This window comes from Empidonax traillii, unplaced genomic scaffold, assembly GCF_003031625.1.
Source record: "Empidonax traillii isolate 1590-97213 ecotype Southwest subspecies unplaced genomic scaffold, ASM303162v1 scaffold421:size509273, whole genome shotgun sequence".
NCBI lineage: Eukaryota > Metazoa > Chordata > Aves > Passeriformes > Tyrannidae > Empidonax > Empidonax traillii.
The window spans coordinates 171,812-192,105 of record NW_020955614.1 but is presented as its reverse complement, the minus strand read 5'-3'; the positions used below and the strand labels follow the sequence as shown (position 1 = coordinate 192,105).

Here is a 20,294-nt window from a genome sequence, read left to right as displayed (position 1 = left end):
TTAATATTTAACGAGACATTAACATTAGTAGTAGAGCATATTCTCCACAAGGAGAGTAGCTCTGGAAAGAACAGAGTAGAATTTGGTGTTAAAATAAGGGATAAAATTTAGGGTTAAAATAAGGCTTGTTGACATTGAACTTCCATGTATCCAAATGTAATTGTAACCTCAAATTGCTGTACCATTTAAAATACAGCAGACATTCCACATGCATTTTAAGGATTTTAAATGTAACTTGTAACTTTTTTTCAGTGTGCTGTAAAACTCTAAACTGCAAATCAGTAAATGATACTTATTAGTTTTAATGAGCTTATCCCAACTCCTCAGTAAAATTTTCATCTTACCAGTATACAGTAAGGAAGATAATAATACTTCCACTTTGTAGGCAATCAAAGAGAGGCACTAATGAAGCAGGTGTTTAAGGCCACCAGGAGACACCCTGTGCCTGATGTGTGGTCTGAAAGCTGCACCACACCCCTTCCCCAGTGGGCACCATGGCAGAATTCCCCACAGGAGGTTTAGCGTAGCACTGTGTGGGAAATAGTTTCATTATATGTTTGGCTATTTACCAACTTGGTCACTCCAGTTCAGGCTAAAGTCTAAAAATAATAACCTATTTCAAATGACAGCATCAGCATGAGGGAATATATGCACAGAATGTACCACGAACTGATATTGTATCTCTTTTTGCTTGGGTTTGGTTTTGTGCCTTGATTAACTCAGCCATCTGAGAAGCATGATTTGGCCTTTGCACCACCTATGAGCAAGGACACCAGGAGTTTACTTTTAAAAACAAGATTAAAAACTGACTGCACTTGGTCTGAGTTTTCAAGGCAGGGAGAACTTTCTTAGAAGTGTCTGCTAAAAATCTCACAAATGCCTTTAAAATGCCACCTCATGAAAGGGAAGCCTACATCTACCCCTAAAATGTAAAGCCCCCCATTTAAAAAAAGTTATGTAGCAAGAAATAAAATCATTATTATTTTGGCATCATTGAGAAACTGTCTGCATAAAAAAATCAAATGAGGGCTGCAAGACCCAACTTTGCATTTTTTTCCCGTATTTTTACATGGAAGCAAGTGCGTGAATGCACATTTGTACTGTCACTGCAGAAATTGTCGCTGTTCCTCGAGCTGTTAAAAGTTTGCTGTTAGAAAAGTGTAGAAGAGCTTTTGTATCAGGAAGAGGAGGGGAGTCACAGGCGTGCATGCAGCTATGTGCAAAGAGAAGAGAGTTAGTTAAGTTTACCTGACAGTCTGGCAATCTGGCCCCCTGGCTAGTTGTGAGCCGTGTGGCGGTATGGAGGCAGCAGGCTGCTGACAATCTACAAGAAACTGATAAATTAGACATATATACAGAGAGATTACAGAGCAAGGGGTTAGTAACGGTAGTACACAGGCTACGCATCTGATGGAGAGATTTAGTGAGGAATGTGTTCTTGGTTCCTTATCTGACAGAAACACCTTTTTTTCTGATAACAGTAACATTGGCTATTGCCTTTTTTTTTTCTTTTTAAAAGAAGCAGCTGAAGCATTTATGTTTGTTTTCCCTTAGCACTGGCAAATTTTTGTTTAAACAGACAGCAATAATGGGCTGTATTCAGGGTTTGGGTTTAAACCTTGTACTTCTCATTCTTCTGCTCGTGATGAAGTTGTTTTTCTTACATCTAATATAACCAGTGTCAGTAAAGCTACTCAAAATTTATCCAAAGAACTTATATCTGTATAACAATAATTACAGATGCAATCTCATTATAATGTTTGAGATGCTAATAAGCTAATAAGAAAGTCTTCACAACTTCTAAACAGTGTTTGTGAGATTGGTTTTTATTTTTGAGGAAAAGGGAGAACTTGATACAGTCCATTTCACTGTTCTGTCTAGATTATTAAATTGATTCTCTGCCAAAGCAGTTTCCACAATAATCACTTGCAAAGCTGTATTCTGGTTCTTCATTTATTAAATAACAGTAAAGCCAAATAATCCTTCATTGCTATGTTTTTACTGCAACATTCAAAATGTGAAGACAGCTTTAAACACAATAATATTTGTGGGGCTTCATGAAAGTAGTTGAACAGGACAACCTTGCTTTCTAGCTCACTAATTTCTACTGAGATTTCCAGATCTCAAGATTTGCTCATTTTCCCTGCAGCAGTCTGGCCTTTCATTCCACTGTCTGTGTGACTCAGATTGTCAGACAACAATCATCAGGGTCCTCTCGAACATTAAAATCTGTGAGTGAAATTCTGGCCACGTGAAAAACTACGTGAGATTACTTTTAGTCTCCAATAGGATTTGCAGACCTATCATCCTTGCTGGCTGCTTCAACCTGATTCTCAACCTGACTCTTTGGTGGAATGGGGTTACATTCCCCTGAACCTGAAAAATGAGACAAGGGGAACTTCACGTACTTGGAAAGAAATTGATTCTGGTTCTTTTTTCAATTGGTTGCTACTTAAAGTTCAACACCAGGAATCATTTCTCTTTGCAATGTAGATGTTTTCCAAAATCCCCTTCTATTCTTTGTCTCAATCAAGTGGAAGAACGTGCGAGTACATTTGCTGTCAGGAGTCTTGAGATGGCACCAGGTACAATGCAGAGCAACACACCTTCCTAGCAACACTGAGCATCATATCCCCTATCATAACATTTCCCTTTCATATCAGCTCAGAGTGCTTCTTCCTAGTTCCTGTGAAGATCTGTGCTGACCTCCAGTGGGTGGAAGCAAGTGTACCCAAACTGCTGGTTTCTTCCTACTTCAGCAAAGAGGAGAGAGGTTTGGCTATATTTTCTAGTACACAGGTATCCACATCAGAAAAATATGTGCACAGATGGTGCTGGCACCATTGTGTCTAGAAGCAGAAATGAAATGAGAAACGATACTCTGCCATTCTCTCATTTACCAGGGTTGTCATTAGAGTCCTCAGTCCATCTTTTAGCAGAAAAGTGTAAAAGTTAGCAGTGTATTTGGGTCATGAATAGAAGAGTCTGTCAGTTCAGCACAAAGCTCAATTAAAATAAGAGGTGCCTGGGAATAGACAGACCAGGCTAAGTGCAGGAAGAAAATTATTACCAAAAAGTAAAAAACAAAAGAAATTAATGTCTTGTTCTAAACAAACTAGTTTGCAGAAGTCCAAAGCAAAGTCATCCCTGACAGTTTATACAAGGTAGTAGTCAGTGAGAAAAGGAAGAATAGAATGCTATGTAATGAAAAAGTGTGGACAGGTTTCATAAAAATAGAGGAAATTGTTCTGACAGGCTTTCCCAGAACAACAAAAATGCCTGATTTATGATCCTATTCTCATATCTCAAACATGGTGCAAATATTTTATGTTTCATCTTCATCTGCTACATTTGGCAGAATGCACGAATAGCGAGCCAGGTTCTGCCAGCAGTATTCAAGCAATTCTAGCTGGCGTCAGCAGTGCTCATGCAATCCTGGCTCACACATCAGGACCAAATCTAGTGATCCACGTGTCTTAAGATGACTGAATCGTACTCCTGCATCCTCCAGGAGTGAAGTTTTTGAGGATTATGCCAGGAAAAAGCTAAGCAGAATGCATATGGCTTACATAGACACATTTCAAATTCAAAGGAGCTCCTTATCTACTTATGTTCAAGTAGCTGTGCCAGAGCTAACTTTATTCCTTCTATATTTAATCCTTTTAAGTATTTTGGAGGGTTTATAATGTTTCTAATGTCATGACAATCATAAAATGACTTCTTTCTACTAAGGAATCAAGTATCAAGTCAATGTTTGCTTCTTTCTGAAATACTGGTGCTGAGGGCTAAAAGTTTCAAAGACATCTTTGCTAATTCTGTGGTCAATGTTATATGCCATAAAGACAAGGTAGGAAAGACACACGTTATTTTATTAGAAAAATAAAAATAAATTTTAAAATTTCATTGGAAGAAGCCTGTTCCCTGTGTTTTTCAAATCTCAGGGACTGTCAGTCAAGCTACAGAGTAAAATGACAGTTTGTCATTTATGTAGAAGATACTTGGGGAACATACAGATTACACTTTTTGGTGTATCTTCTGAGACTATGACCAACAAAATGATTAAGAAAGTTATTAAATACAGACTATCTTATTTCTCCATCATCTTCACTTACTGTGAGGAAAGAAACCACTTAGGAGCAGCAGCTGGGCTGGCTGATCCCTTAAGTGTCCTTTTACAATTCTAAGAACCTTATAACAAAGAAATGAATTTTAGTGATCATTTCAACCACAGAATGCAAAGAGGAGCTATTGTACATTGAAATTGATATGCCAGTTTTCACTGAATTTAGCAGGACTTAAGGCTGCATAGTCCTGTGGCAGCATTAGACAACATTCACCACTGGATCTGTTGGAGCTTTGAGGCTTGACTTGTGCTATGCATTAGTCCTGCTTCGACTTTCCGGTTCTTACCATTTTAGCCATTTACTGGCAATGGTGGTGTAAAGGGCTCAGAGATTCCCTCTCTCACAGATTAGCCACTGCTGATTTTTCTTTGGAATCTAATGCTTAGTCCTAATCAGGCTAATCAGCTCCTGCTGTAAGAGCATTAAAAAAAAACAAGCTCAGAGAAACTACATCTGCTCACATGAGCACTGAATGTGCTGCTATCAATTATCTGCTGAGAGCAAATCTCAAAAAAAAAAAAAAGGTATTTTCCTGTGCTTTCCTTTGGCTCAGCCACAAATCTAATGCATTTCCCTGGTGTCTGCCCTTCAGTCTGTGAACTGGGTGACTCTAATCACCACAGGTCTGCTTTACTGGGTTATTACTGTCTGAGAGATGCCTTCTGTTGACATCAGCAATGTCCCCAGCAAAAAACCTATGTGCAAGCATTTTCAGTCCCACCTGCTCACGACCCAGCACACTGCAATGGAACATTTCAGCTCATTTTGTCACTCAGTAAATTACTAATCTCTACACAGTGCTGTCAAAGACTGAGAGTAGTCAGAATCCAAACCTAAGCATAGCATACTTTTAACTGTGTTTAGTTCATTAATCAATGAAAAGGGTTTTTTCTCCCCCTTTCCTCTCCTTATCCTCTTTAAGGGTAAAACTGAGAGTCAAAAACCAAACCAATCAACAGGTATTGTTACATATTTAGCATTTCTGACATGAAAATTTGGGAAAAATCTGTTCTTCATAAATTAAAAGCTGTCAAGAAATGCTTATGACAAAATATGAGATTGAGGTTTTTCCAGTCTCTTAAAACAAACCCTCCCTAGAATCCCATGGACCACATCAGGCCAACAGAAACTCCTTCTTTCCTAGTTAAAAGTTCTCAAGTTATCTCGCTTTGTGTTACACTACCCAATGTCAATTGAACTTGCTTCATCAAGTTTGAGGAATTTGATAACATGTCTATGAAGTTGCTATTGCAAATTTACTTGAAAAGAGAAGCTGTCTCCATTAATATGGTAATGAATAGTTTTCTTCCCTGAGGTGTCAATTTAATGGGAAAGAATGAGTGGTTAATAGCATGAGCTGAAAGTAGTGGGCAAAGAACAAATCTGTAGTCTTCTAGTTGTGCAGAGGTAGAAACAGAGCGAGACCTACAAAGACAATAAATCAATCCTCTTTGCTCAAAGATGAAGAACAAGGAAAATTTCAAAACCAAAAGACAAATGTGACATGTGAAGAAGAATGGGGCAGAGGGCACTAAAATATCAGCCCTCCTAGCTGAGATTTGTAGAGATGCTTTCAAGCTGCAACCTGTTAAGATGAGAAAAGTCCCAAAACTGTTTATATTCAGGGGTGATGGGGACATAAGTTTATATAGTTCTTTGACTAGCTAGTTTCATTTATAATTTATCTCCGTTTTTCTAATGGATGCCAAGAAAACTGACCTTCCTCAAGGCCAAAAGGAACTTTAGGAGGTAATGGTCATCACAAAGAACAGCTGGTGAGAGGACAGCTGTGACACCTTTGGAAAAAGCCACAAACAATGGTACAGGTCAAAGATTAGAAGAGCCTCTCCCTTCTCCTATTTCCAGGGTCAGTCTGGGTCTGGATATAACACAGTTACCTCTGCCCTACACACAGCCCTAACTGATGAGTCTGTCAGATGCATACTGGATGCAGCTCTGTGTTTCTGCAGGCTGTCCCTGGAAGGACAGGACTATAGTGGAGCAGCCACAGGGATTCCATGTGGAGCCTGAGTGGCCTAACTAACCCCAGCTTGCTCAGAGCAGGATTGACTCAGCTTGTCCTAGCCTAGGAGCAAAAGGAGCAGCGCAGGAGGACTGAGCCATTGTACCACTCCATGAGAGCCAGCCCTGTCCTGGCACAGCTACACACGGGCAGCTTAATAAAGTTCAGCAGGTGCAAGTTAGCTCCTGCAGATTTCTCAGCACTCAGATTACCTGGGATTTCCCACTGTCTGAGTGTTACTCCTATTAAACTGAATAATGGACCATTGACTGGAGATAGACAAATGTATCAACCAAGTATCAGTTTCGCTTTACTTCATGGTAAAACTGATCTACTATAAAATCCCTATGACAAGTCTTGCAAGTACCCAGGAGACTCACATCTTAAGCCTGCTACTCAGAGAAACTTGGTGTCTTAGATTACTTTTGATTGGAGAAGTTCTACAACAATCAGTTCTTCCACTACTTATTTCTTAGTCTTCTCAAAAACTATCTGGAGAGTAAGACATGTGAGCACGCTGCTGAACTCCCAATATCTACCAATATCTATATAATGCCCTAAGAGGCAACAGACCAGTAGTAGGATGAATCTAAAATCCTTATCTCCTGTCATCTCCCCACATCCATTCTTTTTCTTGCAAAGAAGGCCCACTGTTCCTACACTCCCAAGTTCCTAACACAGGCCCTTCTTTTGCTCTTCCTCTTCTCAGCTCTTTAACCTTTAGGACAAGGTCAGACAGAGTTAACATACCAGAGGGCTTTCTGTCAAATGCTTCTCAAGAGTAAGAGCAGGTAGGGAATTGAATTGCTATTTGCTTATGGCGTTTAGGGAAACACTCACTATGGTGGTGATTTCCACAAACCAGCTCACGGAGCATCACTAACAAATTCACGCACTACCTGGCACACAACACGGACAGACTCGGTTTAGTAGGTCACTGGTTCAGTGATTTTCCAGAACATGTCAGGTCTCTTGGCTATGTTCTAGTGAGTTCTTTTATCTATACAACAGCTACACTATATGAAGTGCTTCGCCCATTGATTTACTTATTCTGCGTGACTTAATTTCTACTTTTTTTTTTTTTTTCAGACTTGAATGATCCCAAATCTAGAGAGCTGTTCCCTCACCAGTCCATGTTTCAGTGGTAATGTGTCTGCTAGCTTGAAGTACAGTGATAAAGCCATATCCCAGCCTCGCCCTTTCCTGCAGCTTGTGTTAAGAATAACTTTTTAAAAAGAAATAATACCTTGTCATTACTGAAATTAGCAAAATGCATTTTTCTCCAGTTTAGGAACATTAAGAGGTTTCTTATCAGCTCTGCAGATTTTTTTCAAATTTTCTATATCACGATGTGTTTGTTATTTCTCAAATGGTTTCTATGAATGCTTTAAATAATTCCTCATTAAATCTACTGAGAAGCTAAATAATGGGTTAGTAAAATAGCAGAAATGGTAGAAGCAGAAAAATACATCTTCAGTTCCTTTCTTTTATACAGTTCATAAAGGCACATTTAAAAAGGTCTGATGATTCACAAAATACTTACTAAAAGACACACACATTTTAAACATTTCAAAAGAGAAAAAGACAGGTCTTAGAATTACATAAATTCATCACACTTCCATCTTGTTATTTACCATGGAAATTTAAATCAAGGATACATTTCAGGTGGTCACAAAATCATCCAGATTAAAAATGCTTGCACTATTTTATGGGGAAAGAAGGGCCTGATCCAAAATTTGAAGTCAGTGGGAACGGTAACTTTAGTAGGCTTTGGAAGAAACAACATAAGTTACAATTGTAAGGCTCCATACCCCTAAAGGATGCAGACAGGGAGATACTTAATATCAAGGATACTAATCTTGCTTAAAGAATGGCTGGTGAGCTTACTCCACACACCACAACATTCCAAGGAACTGCTCTATTAGAGAGCTAAAATATCATCATGTCTAATTCAAACAGAGACTCATTTCAGCCTTGCCTATTTTAGGAGGCGAGAAGCCCAATATTGAATATTCCTGTGCATTTGATGGCAAAAATCTGTAAGTCATGAAACCACATTAAACCTTGTCATAAAAGAAGATAAAGATGGATGACTTTTGTTGTCAACATTGTCAAGATATTTCAATCTCTGTTTTAGTTAATTGCTGGGACTGGACTCCAAAGCCCAAAATTTTCATAGAAATATCTGGAAACACACCTTAAAGATTTGCTGTGTTCACCTTCATACCTGTTCAGTTAGAAACAATCAGAAGTCTAATAAGGTTTTACTGGAGAACTTCAACAAATTAACCATTCCATCCAGCAATGATGTCATAGCTTAGATACAGAGAGAAAAATGTCAATAGCCTTTTAATGAAAATATACAAAAGTAAGACATGGATTTCACGGCAATTTTTTTGTTTTGTTGGTTGGTTGGGTTTTTTATGCTTTTTCAAACAGATTGGAGCTTCTATCAAAAATAGGTTTTGTTTTGGAATTGCTTTCTACATTTAGTAAGAAAAATCAGCAGAAATTAAATTAAAATTGTAAAACTGCAGTGAATTCATGCCATAATAGCTAAATTATATTGAAGTAGCTAAATTATGTTGATCAGCATGAAATGTATGGTTTTGGTCTCATCAGTGGTAACTAGAAAGCTAAATGCAAGAGAGGAAAAGCACAGAGAGAAAAGGTCCTGTTCACAGTGGCACCAAGAGGTAAAAGTACATTTAGCCAGCTGAATTCTTCATCAGCTACAGCCAACTAATGTCCTTGGCAAGGATACTGTTCTTCAAATTCAAAACGGCCTCCACAAGGACAACGTACCATGCTTGAAATGGCGTAAATATGCAATGCTCATTAAGCTTAGTTAAATGAGCATATCAGATGCAGGACGTGGCCCTGAGAGCAGGAAGATATATACATATATCTGTATATATGCACTAATACCGCTCATTAAACAATGAACACATATATACACAAATATAGGATGTTTACAAAACCCACAGAAAATAGGACAATGCAGAACAAAAAAGAGAACATACATAATAAGTATATAATGACTGAATTATCCTTTTTGTGAAGAGCATCATATTCAGGTTGAAAAAACTCTTACACCTGATTTTTAAAAAATCCTAATAAAAACATATAAAATCCATTTTCCACGAACAGATAGATTAGGCCAGTGTTGCAGGAGTCTTACAACAGCCAGTAGCCTGCCTGATTGCACAAGCTCAGAGACATTTTGCAGGTACAGGATCACAATCAATGCAAGTACATTCTCAGTAGATAAAAATACAACATACTCATAGCCAAGGACTCAGAAGAATCATCCATGGGTCTCTCATGAAGCAAAGGGCAATTTGCACTTGGATAAATTTGCATTGCCAGAATAACGTTGTGGGATTTTTAAAGAAAAAAAAAAAACGGTTCTGAAGAACTTTCATGCTTTGGATTGCTTGGATGAATCAAAACAAACTTTCCTGAGTGAATAACTCAGAGCAGACTAGCCTGACTAGTTATATATGTCTACATATCTTATTTAGTAGTGGTGCCTTGGTTGATCACCTATCCTGCTTTTCAAGAATAAACTGTTTCACTTAATGTACAGAAAAATCCACACTGTTTGGAACTCAGAATAGAATTACTTAACATAAAATCAGCATAGAAAGAGGTCTCTAGATGCTAGTCATGTTGACTTTCCTCTTCATTAATCTATAAAATTCCTTCCCAAAGGAGAAGTAAGAAATATTTAAAACTCTTCACTGGGTGACCTGAGCAATCATAAAGATCTACAAAGCACCCTCCTGACAAAATTCAGTTCTGAGCTCTTAGTGTTCCTCAAAGGACTTCTTTCATAACCATTTTTAAAAGAAGCTGTGCTTTCCTCTCTGTTCAGATTTTTAACAGTCCTGCTGTTTCAAAATTGAGAAGTGCCTGAAAAAGCAAAGTTGAGGTACTGAAGTAATGCCTGTAGCAGCAAGACTTAGAAATCTGTGAGGGGCTTTCTGGCATTGGTACTTAAGCTCAAAAGCAAATCTTTTGGAACTATTTTTGGCAAAATATTCCTAAAAAAAAACCCAAAAACCCCCACAAAACCCCACCAAAACCAAAAATGTGCACAGCTAAAGACCTCTAACTTAAACCCTTTTCAACAAACAATTAAATGCTATAAAAAATTGGTTCCCCCTATGCTTCCAAGGGTGGAAGGTACACAAGGCACACGTCTACAGACAGCCTCTGCTGTGCAGAATGGTGTCACCCTGAGCCTCCCTGGTCATTTTCCCAACCCCTGCATCCAAAAGAGGAGGGTAAAGAGAACTCAATTTCCTATCAAGGGCTTCTACTCATTCCTTTTGATGATGCTTTCCTGTATCTTCACACTGCCTAACAAGATGAAGCAGCAAGAAGGAGGAGACAAAACCAACCCTCTTGCCCCCACATGTTAAGTTCCACTTTAACATTATTTTAAGAAAAATACAGAAGAAGGAACATGAGCTTCTGACTACACAGAGAGTAGCCTTTTACTGAATATTTCTGAAATTCATACCCTACACACTCTACCTTAAAAAAGCTCAGAATCCAGAAAGAAAAAATTAAAGTAGCATTAGTGAATTCCTCACCCCTTGAGCCAGGAGAGGTTACTCAACACCTCACACGACCTATCAAAAGCCTTTAAGTCCTTATAACACTAAGGGCCAATCCTACTCAGAAGACCCTCTGCTCCTTGCTGTGTTAAATTTTGTTTGTACTACCTCAAACAGATCAGTGCATTCCTAAGTTTCTCACCCATTCTTCACATGTTAAACCAATTCCACTGTAAGGGTCAATTTGTAAAGACAACTCTTAAGCAATTTCCCTCGAGTTTCAGCTGAAAGATTCAATTATAAGACTTCTTAGGACCTCAACATTTGGGTGATTGAGATTTTGCATTTTCATTTTCCTTGTTAGCTTTAAAAAATACTGTCTACCTACAGATTGTGTAAGTAAGCTCTTGGTGACGCTCTATAGGAATTTCCTTTGGGATAGAGTTTTTATAAATTAAGTTAAATTTCAAGGTAAGAATACAAACTGACAAACAAGAGCTAGTTATTTGTGTCATATTGTGATTCATATCTGATTTGCCTGTAAGCATAGAGCTACAGCAGAAATTAATCTTGGAATACTTTTATTGTAAGAGTATCTATTAAATACTCTCGATTATGCATGATAGGTGATGAGCTCAGTGCTTGAGCAGTTGCTATACTATTATGTAGCACTCCTTGTGCTGTCTTTATCTTCCACATCAGTCTCGTCTTGTGAGAATTAAATGCCAGGCTGTAAATCACTCTTGAAAGACATTTAAAAAGCAAGCAGGCTTTCAGGTTTAATGTGCTTTCAGAAATTAGCAGCTCCACAAAAGTACCTACTTTTGCAGTGGTTTTTATTTTTAAAGCTTTCAGAAGAGCCATTTTATGAAATGCTCTTGTAACAATGAAGAACAATAAAATCTAAACCCTAAAAAACAAAAACTTGGGGTTGCAGTAAACTAGCACAGTTCTGTTGAAACCCATGGGGCTAGACTGGCTTGTCACCTAAACATCTGACCTCAGCTAGGCTTGGAATTTGAGAGAAATGTGTCACATTTTAAGGCTACTTCCCTTTTTTCTATTTTAATAAAATGAAATATATGACCATACAGAATTCTCTAAAAGGAAAATGATCTTATGATCTGAATTCCTTCAAAATTTGAAATGCTTTACCTTTTGCAATGTTTTCCTGTGTGGGACTTTAAATACCAGGCATAAACAATAAGGAAAAGAAGCATCTACCACATTTTGTTTGGGGGGCACTGCAACAAAGGTGGCTCTCAGGTGGCTTGTTGTTGACCCTGTTTAAGGGAGAATGCTGCAGCCATTGGTTATTGTCCATTTCATAAGCCTGTTGGGAAACCTTTTTCTTCAGGTGTATCATCTAAACAAGGATCTTGATTTAAATTTAAGCTAAAATGACAGAAATTTATGTTCAATTGAGAATTTCCATGCTAAAATATCTGACAGAGAAAAGAGTGATGTCAAAGCAGATACTACAGGAGACCTTTTCTGTCTTGATCTTTCCTTGAAGAGTTTGAGAGAATCATATTTCATATTTGGAACTGTGGTATATTAGGAGGCACCTAGTGACTTTATATTCAATATAACTGCAAAGGACAGGTCATTTTTCATAGTGTTTCATACTGTTTGAACCAAGCATTAGGCTTTCTATATGCCCTGACTTTTTCATGTAGTTATGAAAACAAACACAAACACATACAAAGGTAGGCTGGAACTGTGCTGGACATGTACCAGCTGCTTCTGCCTATCAGAAGAACAGAGACTTGAAAGTGTAAAAATACATCTTAGCAGAACAGAAGCAAAAAAGTAACACACAGCAAAGCCAAGTGCTTACCATTACCTAGGAGAAATAGAACATGATACTTTGAAAAAGGACTGAGTGGTATTTTTAGCCCCTGTGGGCAGTTAGGAGCTATTAGTTCAATTAGAAAGCCCAGATCAAGTCATGCTGTCACAGCTTGATGTCAGAGGGACATGCTTGCTGATTTAAAGGTGAAGGCAATCAAATGGAAATCGAGCAGGAAATGAGAATCTCTTTCCTGAGAGATCTTCAATTCAGCTGGTCTTCCTCTGAAGAAGGCAGCAAAAAGCAGTCCAGCTTTCCCTCTACTAGCAGTAGTCAAATCTGGGGCCAGAGCATAGTGAAGGCAACCTCTTCTGCCAAGCACCAAGTCCAGAAGAAGGTGCCAAAGAAAGACAGGTACAGCTTGCTATTGCATGGGGAGCACGGGGCAGGGGAGCCTGCCCTGTTTCTCCCTCTTCCAACTTCAGTTATTTTGGCTCTTGGTCTCCATCAAATGCATTCCCAGCTACAAACCCCCAGTCCCCACAACGCTGGGAGCTAATGAAAGGACAGGGAAGCCCTCAGATAATATGGGTGACATATTCGGTGAAGGAAATAGTTCACAAATTTAAAAGAAACACCACCAATACATGTTCCCACTTAATGTAGGTTTGATTCATTCTTACTCCACTCCTGAGGACTCAGCCTCAAGCCAAGCTACACTTTGTTCCATAGTGTTTGAGTTTGGATGCTGCTCTTTTGCACTCTCTCTGATAAAGAAGCAGGTGTGGGTTGCTACATTTCTTGCTGGCTTGCCTGACTGCACAAGTCATCTGAGAATAGAAACTCTTTCTGATACAAGGCTTTTAAACTTTCTCTGTAAAGGCAGAAGAATAACATTCTTCACTGTTCCTTCAGGAAACAGATAATTAGACAGATGGAAAAAAAATCCTACTTGCTGCATCATTCCTTTCATCTGTTAAATACGGTAAGAAATCTTGCAGAAACTGGTAACAACTGAAAAATTCACTACTTAATTTTCAACCTGATTCCAACACGGACCCTGCTAACACTGAAATCTGAGTGCTCAGAAATATCTCAGATTTGAACCTGTCAGTCTCACAGGTTGAGCCTAATGCCATGTGATGGTGTAAAATTCTGACAAATGCATTCAGAAAGCTGGGACTGTTGTAGATTCCTAAGGACAACCATAACATAAATCAGTAGTACTGCCTCAAGACCCTTATACTCTGAATATGTAGAGATGTACCTAAAGTAACAGGTAAGACTCCAGGCAAACATAATTTTCTGGACAATTCCACTTTTCAACCTGCTTCATCCTTTGTCCTCTGTTACTGGGGAAAAAAACTGTGTCAGTGTTTCTCAGTCTGTGGTCCATGCATCTGTGATGTTCTACAAGATGATTCTTTCCTCCCACTTACACCTTTTTCTCCTCAGGAGATAGCTCTTTTGATTTATTTTCTGCAACACTCCTTAGGAAAATGTCTTGTTTAGACTCTCTGCTGTTTTACACTTTTCTTTGGAGTGGGTGTTACTTGCATGGTTCAAAGGCAGCTGTGATACTGATGGCACTAGGTGAGAAATTTAACGTACTATAGGGTACTGCTCAGCTTTCCAGAATAAGCATTTACTTGAGCAGAAACCACTTTAGGGGTTTAATTTCTTTGTTTTCTACTTCTTTTTTTGTATATAACAAATTTCAAAACAAATAATGAAAAAAAAATTACCACCAGACAAGACTGCGAACATTTAAAGGCTAAAGGTTCTGCTCAGGCACAGAAGGAAAGTAATTATTAGCTTGTCTGCCAGGCAAAGAAAGATGTCTCAACCTTTGAAATGGCATTCCAGTTTCCATTTCCTTTCTATCCCTTGTTCCAAGCGGATACTACATTTTGGCAGGAAATAAGGAGCAAAAGCTTCCTGCAAAGATAAACTTTATGATTCAATTTATATAAACTAAGCCTTCTATGAGTTTAACATTATGCTTCAGAAAAAGCTGACTGAATGCTCCAGGGTGAGCAGAAGGCAAATGCTGCACAGGCTCCTGCACACTGCCAGTCACTCCCTCGCTGGTCCTCACACATCTGACTCCTCTGTCCCGTTGGCTTTGTGTCTTCCAAGGGGGACTACCGACATCACCACCAGACTAAGCTCCACCCAGGCACAGGGGTGCAGCCTCTGTGGATGCCAGTGGGACTGCACCCACCTAATACCACAGCAGGACTTTCCCCACTGCATCTGAAACCAGTTTGGGCGGCTGCCAGCAGAATGTCATCTCCTGCCACAGGTGACGTAGGAGGAGACATTTTGCTTTTCAGGTCCCCAAGAAGATGCCCAAATTAGATTGCATCTGCAGTGCTGGGAGGGTCCCCTGCTCTGCTAACCAGTCAGCACCACATGCATCCAAGGAAAAAATGTTTACCTGGTAGGGCCACGGTTAACCTTTTTTCCTTGCTGAGACGGTGCCCATGGATGAATTCACTCATGGAAGGGGGGCCCCTCAGAAGATATGATTCTGTGGAGGCGGGATGAGGGGGGGCTCTTAATAATTTCTGGAGGTAGGTCCCTGAAGTCCTGGGATGGCTCTGATCACAAAGGGAAGGTGAGAATAGTCTTGCAGGAGATCCAAGAAAAATACATATGGAAACAAAAGAGTTTTACTTTAATTACCTTTCAAAGCCTCACGAATGAGAACATCATGTTAACTTGCTTAACAGGTAAAAACCAACTAGCATTGCCACCCCATGTCATTTCCAGAGCAGGACACCTTGCCTGCATTGGAAATACTCGTTCACATTAGGGAAGGAGGAGATGAGGTTGAGTTATATATCAGCATCCTGGAGTTGACATGTACAAGGTTCCTAAATGTTCTCTTGGTTTTGCATTGTGATTAGAGCATATGAGAAAAGGGAAAGATTATCTGGACTTCTCTAACAGAGACCCCACACCTGTAGAGCTTTAACAGGGCAGTCACAAGACAAGAACTCACTGCTTGAACAGAAAAATTTTTGCATTAGGTTATGAATGGCAGCCACTCCCCTTCAAAAGCTTGCTTGCTCCCATGTAGAAAAATTGATCTGAGTGAACACATCCATATGATTTTGGAACTGATAAAGAACAACTGAGCTCCAGAGCTTAACAAAGAAATGCAGTTTCTTTTGTGTTAAGCACTGAAATTCTCATAGAGCACAATCCTTTTTTTATTTCAGATGCTCATAACAGAAAACTTTAGGGAAAACTTAAGGAAAACTTGTCAAAGAAAATACATTCACACTTAATACTAAAGACATACAAGATGCACTAAGACACTGACAGAATATAGTTCAGAACACTGCATTAAGGAGGAGGAAATAACAGTGAGTAGGTGGATCAGAACCACAGGTTGCCAGGCTTTGAATTTCATATTCACACCCTCCCCACCTCCTTTTCCCCAGTCAAAGTACAAAAACAAAACATAAAAATAATAAAAAAAAGAATCATTATGTTTATAATTTAGTGAACGACTTTAATGAAAGTCTGGCTACTGCACTGTACTGTAAAGATCACTGCATGCATACCTTTTCCTCTGAGTGCCACTGCTGACCAGTAAGTTTGGTTGCTGTGGGCCCTGACTATGCAGGAGGAAAGTGTCTATGCTTGGCACGGTGGCTGATGCCTCCTCACTTACTTTAGGGCTGCCGATCTTGCTCTTTCCAAGCTTGCCTTTGCTGCGTCGGGACTGCTCGTGGTCGAACTCTAAATCCTCCAGTCGCTGGGTAAGGGCAAGTTTTTGCTGGATAGCCATGCGCAACAGAGAGTTCAGGGTCTTCTTCTCATCCTCCGCAGCTGCCAGCTGCCGCTGCATCTCATCCAGCTGTGTGACGTACTCATCACACCTGGGGGAACAAACAAGGCAGAAATCTGGGGAAACGGTCCAAGAACCAGCTCTACCTGTGAGCGCGTTCCTGGGCTTCAGTTACAGAGGCAGATTCAGATCCAAGCTTTTGCTGACCCTAATCCTGGGAGCAGAGACAGCCTGAATTCTTCTGTTCCCACTTTGAACAGATCTGGTCTTGGATCTGAATGCCAACACTTCCCATTCAGCAGGAGAACCTGTATCTATATTGACAGAGTGGTCTATGATAATGTTATACGTTTCTCATGCAGATAATAAACAACTGGAGGGGAGGCTTGGGATTATCTCCTTGTTATACCATAAATAACAATTTTGGGTGCTGGTTCTGATAGTAAGTTAGATAAGAGTGTCTGTTAATTAGATAATACTATTTTTCATAGACAGTAAAATCCACTTCAAGAAAATACCATGAAAGAAGACTGCAAGTAGTGTGAACAATGGACACATCAGATTTTGGAAATTAGAAACCCTCAGTTATTTGCCATTGTTAATTGATTAAAAGGTACTATTCAGGAAATCTGGAGTTATTTCACATTTACTCCTTTATCTGCATGAAAAACTCCCTTTGTTTGCTTTAGAACTTTGAGAACTAAAACCACCTTTCTTATGATTTTGTTAATATCTAAGACCAAATTCAATTTAGTTCTGCTTTAAGCAATAATTCCTAAAGTTAACAGGAAGAGCAAGGCATTTCAAGACGGTCATTTTTTGAGGCACAGTAGCTTCAGTTTGTCAGCAGTAGACCATCTAATCAGTAAGAACCAAGAGCAATAAATGTACGCCAGCCGAGAGATGATTCAGAGATAGCAATACTGTCTGACCATCAGAGATTTGTGGCAATATTCAAGGCATGCTAAAGAATGTGGCCTTTGCCAAATCTCCTTCCCACGCGATCTGTATAAATCCAAGTAGCTTTGCTGTGTAATTGCAATTGTGTAAGTGGATGAGGATGTAACTTTATCAGTATCACTCACAGAAAACAAGCATAGAACATTATTTTAGTTTTCCTTATCAAAATGTGTGATGCATTAAACTTGAATTATTGCAAACTGAGGGGATGGAACTAATTTCTCTGAAATTTTAATCTTCCCCTTGGGAAACAGAAACAAAGTATACTTGAAAATTTGCTGTTATTCTTCACACGCAAACACATATATATTGCTTTCTCCTTTTGAATAATTCAGGCACTGGAAGCAAAATTACTAAGTCAGACACAGTTTCAGTATTACATTACTTTCACAGGACCTTAATAAGCATGACTGTTGCTCTTCAAACCCTGAAGTAGAGATATTTATGAAATGGTAGTTGGCTTAAAGAGAACTTGCACACTTACTTCTGCTCCAAGCTGTGAGATGCCTATTGATGCTTAAGCCAGTTTCCCTGACAGATACTAGAATGAAATCAGCATTCTGTAGATTACAGTAATTCCTATTTCAAATTAATGGACTTTAATGTCTGTGTTGACAGTCTTAAAGACTCATTCTTGTAACCAGATGGATCCTCTATCCACCTCTTATTCTCTCCTGCTTTCCTCTTTGTCTAGGAGACATCTTTTTTTTTCCAAATAGTTTTCTGTTAAAAATTTTTTAAAGTAACACCTGGTTTGTAAAACAGCACAACTGAACAGTTAAGAGACATAAGTGCCATGAAGGTGGATATTACTAAGGCAAACTTAGAAAAACATGCTTTGCTTTTTGTTGTCTGCTATGAACTACATCAAGCTGGCTCAAGAAATCTGGATAAACTAGATGTTGTTAGGTGGTCTCATATTTGAGACAAAACCAATCACACTTTCCAACCCATCTAATTAATTATATGTCCTTCCTAGAAATCTTCCCATAACAGGAATCCCCCATTTCTGGCAGTTCACTGCAGTGTTTGGGTGGTTCCAGTCATCTGGCCTCCACCACAGCTTGAAGTTTCCTATTATTTTTCTCAAACACACGGTCCATTGTCTCTAGGTTTTGTTGCTCAAGCTTTTTTTTTCTTTTTTGAGAAACAGTGTTCAGAAAGGTTAAACCTAAATCAGTCAAGTACAGACCATAATTAACTTCAGAAACTGCTGAATTAACAGTCTCAGGTCTCCCTGAATTTTGCAGCATTGAAGGTTATTCCATATAGTGGGAGGTAACTACTGCCTGCAGCCACAGCATTTCCCTTCACTGAAATATTCCTAGCTATGTGCAAGTGTGGGATAAAAAGAGAAGTGTTTCCAATTAAAAAATAAAAAAGCATTACACACATCCATATTGCCTTTCGGCCCTGTTTGATAAACATTCGTGAAGTCTCACAGGATACTGAGGAAGAAAAAGGTTAAGAGCTCCTCAAAGACATGACATCTGGCATGATAGTGACCACTGTGTTCCAAGCACATCTCCAGGATGCTCCAGGGCTTTGAACAGTCTTTCAGAAGGACTCAAATAGTGGTAAATAACAAAAGTTATGTCCTCCCAAGTCGGAGCTTTTTCCCAGTTCTTCCCTCGCCCCAGGACTGGTGTAGCCTACAAGTGATTATTAAATAACCAGCACTGTTATTTTGCTGTCTGCTGGTCTACTTAGTGACAGAGCAAAAGCCAAGGTTTCACCTATTTCTCATTTCTCTTGTCTCAGAAAGGAAGCAGACAGACACATAAGCCCACTTATTTTCTATGAACTGATCCAAGAAGCTTATATAGGATTTTAAGGGATTTCTAGTTCCATCTCCCTCTCTCGTCTAGGAACGTAAACCAAATACCGAGTCAGGCTTATGCGTAATTTAGGTAACATAAATCACAGCAGAGCTTGAGCTAAAACCCGGTAACAGTGACAGTTCCCTGCTCTAGCCATATAATCATAATTCTCTTGTGCTCAATAGAAGTTTCCTCATCTCCAGGACCTGTCCAATCTTCCTAGTCCATCTCTTCAGCACACTTTTTTCTTTAAATATTAATCATAAGAAAACGTCTTGATGGATGAAGAATAAAATCCATGTCTGCAGTGTCAGGATTATGGCAATATCAGAAGTAATATTTCCTGTTCTCTCTTTTTAAGTATCTCTTTTTAGACTAGGAAAGCAAGCATGTGTAGGGACTCAGTAAAATTAGCTTCCTGAACCTCTTTAGGTTCCTGTTTTAAAAGTAGTTCCTTCTCTCCTTCAGCATGGGACTTCCTTTCCTCTCACAGGGCAACATCTACACTGGAAAATGAACATTTTAAAGAGTTTATTATTTATTTTTCATTTTTCCCCTGGATGAGTGCTGCTCACTGCCTCACATTTCCACAGGTCCCACCCTGGGTCAGCAACTCAGGGATGGAGTGAGTGGAAATGACAGGAGGGGCAGGGAAGGCTCTCACCATTTTCTCTGGTCTGGGAATACCAGAAGCAGCCCAGGACAAAACAAGCAGGCTAAAGGCAGGAGCTGCAAATCTGATGGGCAACACATGGCTCTGGCATGAAATAAAAACTTTCAACTCTGCTTTGCCAAACCCTTGTATCCCACAGAAGAAATTTTTTATGGGTTTTGTTTTGTTTTGTTTTGTTGTGGGGTTTTTTTGTGGTGTTGTGTTTTGGGTTTTTTTTGGTTTTTTTTGTTTTTTTTTTTCCTGAGAGGTATTAAGGGAAAGGAGAGCTTGAACTGTATTGAGGACATATTCTTGACAGGTCTGAAGTAAATAAATCCCAGAAAGGGATCACAAAGGTAGTGAAGAGGGAAGGAAGAAGCTGTAGAGATCAGAATCAGTTTTTTGAACCAGGTTAAAAAGCAGACCCAGAAGGAAAAACAGAAAAGCAGAAGTACAAGCACAACAGAAGGACTTTTGAGAGGAAGATGAACTGAAGAAAGAAATTAAGGACTGGAAGGATGAACAAGTGTCAGGGGAAAACACAGAAAAAGGAGGG

The 20,294-nt window shown here is 39.2% G+C and overlaps 1 protein-coding gene across 5 annotated transcripts in view; it reads right to left on the bottom strand.

The window, feature by feature from the left end:
• The window catches only part of BICD1 (BICD cargo adaptor 1), a 177,031-nt gene that overhangs the window by 10,326 nt on the left and 146,411 nt on the right, over positions 1-20,294 (bottom strand). The window contains exons 7-9 of one of the 5 annotated variants that reach the window (XM_027894220.1): positions 16,080-16,397; positions 14,945-15,135; positions 1,249-1,324 (exon numbers count right to left, since the gene is read on the bottom strand). In XM_027894220.1, coding sequence (XP_027750021.1) covers positions 1,249-1,324; positions 14,945-15,135; positions 16,080-16,397 — 585 coding nt within the window. Of the gene's footprint in view, positions 1-1,248; positions 1,335-14,944; positions 15,136-16,079; positions 16,398-20,294 lie in introns of all 5 variants that reach the window. The other 4 variants (XM_027894216.1, XM_027894218.1, XM_027894217.1 and 1 more) reach the window with 4 other exon arrangements.